At 47.3% G+C, this 7,235-nt stretch overlaps 1 protein-coding gene across 1 annotated transcript in view; it reads right to left on the reverse strand.

Moving 5' to 3' along the window:
- NRIP2 (nuclear receptor interacting protein 2) overlaps positions 1–6,755 on the reverse strand; it is a 9,871-nt gene extending 3,116 nt beyond the window's left edge. The window contains exons 1-4 of the mRNA XM_042780446.1: positions 6,752–6,755; positions 5,961–6,120; positions 5,682–5,919; positions 2,173–2,325 (exon numbers count right to left, since the gene is read on the reverse strand). Of these exons, the coding sequence (XP_042636380.1) occupies positions 2,173–2,325; positions 5,682–5,919; positions 5,961–6,120; positions 6,752–6,755 (555 nt within the window). The remainder of the gene's footprint in view (positions 1–2,172; positions 2,326–5,681; positions 5,920–5,960; positions 6,121–6,751) is intronic.
- Positions 6,756–7,235: the final 480 nt, after the last annotated feature.

Below are 7,235 nucleotides of genomic sequence, written 5' to 3' on the forward strand. Positions count from 1 at the left end.
GACTCATTGTCATTGAGTCGTTTCCAATTCATAGCAATCCCCATTGGGTTTCCAAGGCTGTAAATCTTTACAGAAGTAGATTGCCCCATCTTCCTTCTGTGGAGCAGCTGGTGGGTTTGAACCACTGACCTTTCAGTTGGTAGTCAAGTGCCTTGTCCACTACACCACCAGAGCTCCTTGTATATATATATGTATAAATACTTATTTATGTATAAACTTAGATTATTAGTGGTTACCAGGGATAGGAGGGAGGGGGAAAGGAAAAGTTTTTCTTTGCAAGGCATTGAGTGTATATTAATGGTGGTGGAATCTTTTGGAAAAGGTTAGTAATAACGGTGGCACAACATGAAAAATGTCATCAGTGTCCCTGAGCTGCAAATGTAGAAGTTGTTATATTGGTGAAGGTCTTGGTGTGTATGTTCTCACAATAGAAGTAAATTTAAAAAATTAACTCTCAGAGGAATCAAAAAGGAAGTGGAACAACACATAGTGAGTCCATAAGTTTGGGAAAGATTGGCCAAACATGGAGGATTGTTTATTTACAAGAATTTATGGGAGGCTGTGGGGAGGAGACACTAGGTTAGGAATGGAGAAGAGACAAGAAGACTAGGATCCCTTGTTAGGAAATTCAGATGTGGGTAACCAAGAAGTTCACCATTAGGAAGAAAGGAAGACAAGCATACTTTCTTTTGGACATATATACAGACATTTTGGTATGCCTTTAGGATATAGACAAACATGTAGTCTTTTCATTGTTCTATATACATTTATTGATCGTATACTTTGCATAAGTTACTGGAAGGTGCATCAGTGAATCCTGTCCTTTAGCTTACTGCATGATAAAAAGAGGAGCCCAAGTGGTGCAACAGATAAAAGCACCTGGCTGCTGACTGAAAAGTCATTGCTTCAAACCCACCAGTGCCTCCACGGGAGAAAAGACCTGCCAATCTGCTTGCATAAAAATTACAACCTAGGAAACTCTGTGGGGCAGTTCTGTTCTGTCCTATAGGGTCACTGTGAGTCAGAATCGGCTCAATGCACACAACAACAATAATAATATGGTAGAAAGTTTTAAGGTCTGAGAGAATTGTGAGTAAAGTGCTATAGAAGTTGAAAGGGAGGAAAGGCTTTTTCCTACTAGGGAAATCAGAAAAAGTTTCAAGGAGGAAGTAACATCTAAGGTTAGCCTTAAAAGGTTGTAGGACATGGGTATACAGTGATTGGAGAGCAGAGGAAACCCTGAGCAAAGACTGGCAGAAATGATATTAAATGGCTTTAGAAATGATGGGGCTATCACCTTGGAATGCATGAGTTCTCTCCAGAAGAGTTGCATCAGCCATATATGTGCACACCATCCATATATGTAGAACACACATAAGTCTTTTCATACTTACATTTAAATATTATAGTTTGATAGAGGAGGATTTGTTGTTTTGTGCCGTCGAGTCGGCCCTGACTCATAGTGACCCCTCCTTGGGTTTCCGAGGCGGTATCACTATGGAAGTAGATTGTCCAACCTTCTTTCCAAGGAGTGGCTGGTGGGTTTGAACCGCCAGCCTTCTGGTTAGCAGTCAAGTGCCTTAGGCACTACGCTACCAGAGCTGATAGATAGATAGGAAGGAGATAGAATAATGGTGGTGCCAGAAGAAATTGTACAGCGGGAAGATGGATTGAGTCAGAGAGTAAAGAAAAACCGTTGTGTTGATCCCAGCGACCATATGTGTTCCAGAGTAGAACCGTGCACTTAAGCGTTTTCAATGACTGATCTTTTGTAAGATTAGTGGTGCTTAACTGTTTATGCCAGCCAGGAACTCTTAAATGCATTGCTTTCGAGTTGATTCTGACTCATGGTGACCCCCATGTGTGTCATAGTAGAACTACACTCTGTAGGGTTTTCAATGGCTGATGTTTTGGAAGTAGATTCCCAGATGTTTCTTCTGAGGTACCTCTGAATGTCTCAAACCTCCAGCCTTTCAATTAGCAGTCACGTGTGTTAACTGTTGGCACCACTCAGGGTCTCCAAAGAAGATAGAAGACCCCATTTTGAGTTCCAGGCTAAAGGGAGAGGTTCTTTCTCACTCTGTCACCACCAGGGGGAGAAAGGAGGGTGGGTGAAGAGAGCCAGTCACAGGCAGGTCGGGTAATGAAAGTTGGAGCCAGGAGTCCTCTCACCTTGCAATTGACAAGAAGAGCTGGAATTTCTGTCCCGCTGGTCTCTCTGCTGCTCTCCTGGTCTTGAATCAGGGCCTGCACAAGGGGAGGCTTGATCCGAAGCTGACTCTGGTTTCCCTCCATCAGGCGTCTTTGGAGCACACTGTGTGGCTGCTGGCTCCAGCACAAAACAAAGGGACATACAAGTCTGAACCAAAGTATCTAGGTTGTTCAGTTCCCCACCCTATGTATTCCAGGATGCTCTTCCCAACCCCACCTCATTCTTAAGTGTCACAGGGGTAAGAAAGGGGCAGGAGGTTGCAGACACAAAGAGGGGAAGGACCTTACCGAAGGAATCCAGCCGCCAGATAATTAAAGCCAAGTGAACCCTGTATCAAATCATGCTGTTTTTCTGGGATTGTTCAACAATGAAGAAATGGGAAGAGAACAGTTCATGTTAGATTGACCTATTGGCTGAAGGGACATTTCAGGAACTAGTATTATGCTTGGTGGAAATTTTGTCTCAAATCTGCAACATACATTTTTGAGTAGGAGTTCTGTTTTCCCCTCTCTGACCTTATCCTTCAATGAGTGCAGATCCCAGGGTTGATAATGTTATGAAAAGAAGTCAAAATCTTCAACTCAGGTGCTGAGAGGCATCCTTGAGCTCTCCCTCACCCCCAAACATCATCACCCTGTCCAGTCACTTTCTAAATTCTGCCGTTTTGCCTCCTGTGTCTATCGTCCATATCTCCTCACTGTAGCTCTCCTTGGCCACTGCAACAGCTTTCTAAGTGGTCTCCGTGTCCCTGTACTATTACTTGTTAAACACACCTGCTTGAAGCCTCCACCATCTAAAACCCCTGCTACTCCAAGTGTGGTCCTCAGATCGCAGCTTGAACATCACTTGGAAGCCTGTTAGAAATGCAGAATCTCAGGCACCACCCCAGGTTTACGGACTCAGACATTACCTTTTAACAAGATCCCCAGGAGATTCAAGTGCACGTTAAAGCACTAAAGTGCTTTAATATTATTCCCCTGTTTAATAGCCATCAAAGGCCCCCCACTGCATACACAAAAGCTGGAACTTTTTAACATGAACCACCATCTAGGCCTGGCTGCTGCCTGAACCTTGAGCCTTGTCTAACTACAGCTCACATCTGCCTAGCAACTACACTGCTTCTGTTACCCCAGGCCAATGCCATGCTGCTTCTTGGCTCTGGATTTTGCTCCTGTTTGCTCACTCCTCTTCCTGAAATTCCTCTTTCTTTTCTTTAGGCCAGACTGGACAACTGGCTCCGCAAACTGTTCAGGACTTAATGTTTTATTTGGGAGAGGGTTTTTTTTTTTTGTTGTTAAATCTAGAATTCTGTGTGTATCTTATAATTCATGCAGAATTGACTTCCTCCAGGAAACCCTCTCTGATCTCTTCATATTTCTCCCCCTGTGCACACACCAGGCTGGGTTAGTGCCCCTTCTCTCCTTGCCCCTACATCATGCTTCTCACAGATGTTATTTGTGGATTTCACTCCCCCATCAGCCTGGAGAGCCTTTTAGGTCAGGTCTGTGCTTCACCGTCTTTAGATCCCAGGGCCTTGCTCAGCATATATTAGGCACGTCCGCTGAAGAATGAACACAACCCTCCATCCTTGCACACTCCTCTTCACCTGCCCTTTCTTGGTGGGAGCCTGGGATTGTTTTTATACCCTTGGCTTAACGAGGCCCCTGAGACTGCTCCCTGCCAGCAAGGAGACACAGGTCTGGGAACAGGGCAGTGAGCTGTGGGACTGGCTGGAAAGAGTGGGCTCTCCAGTTCCCATCTCTCCTCCCACCTTTCCCACGGATGGACTCAGACTCCAGACTCCTCCCATCACTAAGCAGGTTGCTCAAGAGCAATCCTAGGGAGGGAGGCTCAAGGGATCTCCCAATCAACGGTTGAGTCTTTGCTCCCAGAGCCATAGGAGGTAACTGTTGGGGCCCAATTTGGGAGGTCCTGAGGCTGAGAGGAGAAGTGGAAAGCCCAGAACTTTCTCATCAGAAGGCCAAACCTGTCTCCATTTCTCAGATAGCACTGTTAATAGAGATTCTTATCTGGAGCCAAATAAAAAGATGTAGCATGATCCCCAAAGGTTAGAAGCTGTAACGTCCTAGGTGCTGGGACCCCAAGAACTTGCCATGTTTGCAGGAGGGAATGTGCCCCTTGGGGTTCTCTGAATTAATACCCTAATCAGATCATTTCTCCTTGGGGGCTGCTGGAATGGGGCTAGAAGATGGCCTGGTTATGGGCAAGGTTCCTGGAGAGGGCACTGGCTGGGAGGAGTATGAAGGGTAGGGCTAGGCCAGGAAAGGCAGTGAGGGGCTGGGCTTGCCTCCAGATTTCTGGAGAAAAGTGGCAGCTGGAGTGGCCTCAGGCCTCCAAAGATGTCAATGCTGAGTGTGCCCACCCCCCTCCCTGGGCCCTGAGTACAGCTGGGAGACAGAACAGAGTGCTCCCAAGCTTTCTTGCAAGGCCTTCCTTTCTTTGGATCAGAGACCAGATCTGCTTGCATATTCTCTGGACTCTACCAAGCTTACCTTGTCTCAGACTGAATGGATAGTAGCTGGAGGAATAATAGTCCACAAATACATAGTGCTTTCCACTAGCATGGTTTTAAGTACTTTATATGGATTACCTCATACAACTAACAACAACCCTATGAGGTAGACACTGTTAACTTGATCGTCATTTGATAGGTGAAGAAACTAAGCACAGAGACATAAAGTAATTTGCCCAAGTTAGTAAGTGGCAGAGGCAGGGTTTGAACCCAAACAATGTAGCTCTGAAGCCCATGCTCTTAACCACCACTTGGCAGAGGGTAACGGGTCTGTATGCACATGTTCCGTAGCCTCAGTGTTACCCCCATCCCCTCTGAAGGCTATAGCTGCTGCAGGGGGATGGAAGGAAAGGAGCCTGGGGAGGGGCCTTCCACATTTAAGGGAGGGAGTGGGGTACTCAAAGAGACCAGGTGGCCCAAGCCAAGAGTCATATGAAACCCTGATGCCCTGGCAAGGATGGAGGCCCTTAATGCTTTAATTCTATGAAGGAAAAATGCAAATGAATGGACAGATCTGTATGAGAAAATCTATAGTTTGGGGAGAGTAGGGAAACCACCACCCTAAACTGACCCATTCTCTAGGGTCTCCCAGCCTTAATAGCTACCCCAGAGGATTCCTGAGTTCCTCTAAGCCTCTACTCCTTAATAGCAAAGCTCCTCACTATTCATAAAGATAAGCCTTGGGTTGTTAGGGGAAGAGGTGAGGAAGTTGAATGATGAGAATAAGGTCCTTTGAGAGCCACCAAGCCAGGGGAATATACCCAACAAAGAGCCTGAGAACAGTCAAAAGTGAAACCGCATAAGTTGGAGGGACTGTCCTTCCCCAATACTCAGCAAAGGGAGGGGAGGCTTGGGGTCTGCACTTCATGGCCCTCTCATCCCCTCCTCAGGAGCTGGGAAGTAGAAAGGGCCAGGGAGGGGAAGGGGCTGCCTCACCAAATCCTTGGAGGTGCCAAGTCTCTTGAGGCTGTCCAGGGGGAGCAGGTCAGCGGAGTCCTTGTGCAGGAATTGGGTGGCCTGTTTGAAACGGCGCTGCTGGCTCAGATGGGCTGGGTCCCGAATCTCTGCCTCCTGTACCCTCCTACCGGTGTCTCCCTCATCTCTCCTGGCCTCCTGCCTGGTGCTCATGGCCTTCCGGGGAAGAGCCCGTTGGGGGCTTCTGAGTGATCCTCCCCTCTGTACTCTCTGCCTCCGTTTGTCCCTGCAGCTTCCTGCCTGTGTCCTTTCCCCAGACTGCAGCTCTCCTTCTGACAGGAGGGTCTCGGCGGGAGGAAAGGAGGAAATAAATAAATAATGTGCAGGAGCAGCCGCGTCAGACACCAATTTTCAGAGATTGCAGTAGAGGGAGTGAGGCTCCCGCTGGAAAAACCCAGATCTAGGAGACAGGGAGGGTAGCAGGCGCTGCAGTGCCTCCAGTTCTGGGGTCAGAGTGGGCAGGAAGGAGTGTGTGTGTTTGTGTGTGTGTGTATGTGTGTGTAACAATGCCATCAACTATTGGGGTGCCTATGCTAGTTGTTTGAATGGAAGCGTCTGTGTCAGTGTGTGGAGGCGGCTGTCTGCGTGCTTTGTGCGTGTGTGGGATGCAGGCGTGTGCATCCATGTGAGTGCGTACTCAACTCTGCTTTGCATCCTTCCCGGTTTCCTCTGGGCTGCCCAGCTGTTTCTTCCATCTGTAGTTCTCTGCAGCCCAGGGGCTGGGGTGCAGGCCAATAACTGAGTTCAGATCAAAGAAAGGCAACATCAAAGTGCCCTTCCCTCCTCTTCTCTCCCTGATAGGAGAGACTTTACTTTTCTAGGTCTTTCTCTGACCATCTTGGCAGATGTCAGGTGAGTTCTAGGTTCCTGAGGATGGCAGGAGCAGCTCTGAGTCTTCGCACAGACAGGGACCTGGCTTTTTGGCCTCTTTTGTGTAAGGCTCTTTAAACCTTTTTTTTATTATTATTATTTTGTTGTGATTTGGGTGAAAGTTTACAGAGCAAATTCATTTTCTGTTCAACAGTTCATACCCATTCTGTTTCATGAAGTTGATTGCGATCCTCTCTGTCCTCCTTTCTTGTGCATTCCTGCCCTCTGAGCTATCTCCTTATGCAAATGCTGTCCTCTGATCTCCCTTGGTTGATTGTTCTAAGGAGTGTATCTACATACTGTAAATGTTCACCATATAGGCCTCTGCATTGTCTGGCTGGAAGCCACTGGGAGTGAGTTCAATTCTAGGCCTGAAGGGTGACTAAGGGCCATAGTCTCAGGGGTTTCACCAATCTCTATCAGACCAGTAAAGGAGCTCCTCTAGTGTGGTGGATAAAGCATTTGGCTCCTAACCGGAAGATCAGTGGTTCAAACCCACCAGCTGCTCTGTGGAAGGAAGATGAGGTGATCTGCTTCCATAAAGGTTTACAGCCTTGGAAACCCAATAGGGGTCACTGTGAGTTAGAATCGACTTGATGGCAGCGAGTTTGGTTTTTTGGTTATCAGACCAGTATGCCTGGTCTT

This window comes from Orycteropus afer, unplaced genomic scaffold (genome assembly GCF_000298275.1).
Source record: "Orycteropus afer afer isolate SDZICR_OR568_19922 unplaced genomic scaffold, OryAfe1.0 scaffold00040, whole genome shotgun sequence".
In the NCBI taxonomy this organism is placed as follows: domain Eukaryota; kingdom Metazoa; phylum Chordata; class Mammalia; order Tubulidentata; family Orycteropodidae; genus Orycteropus; species Orycteropus afer.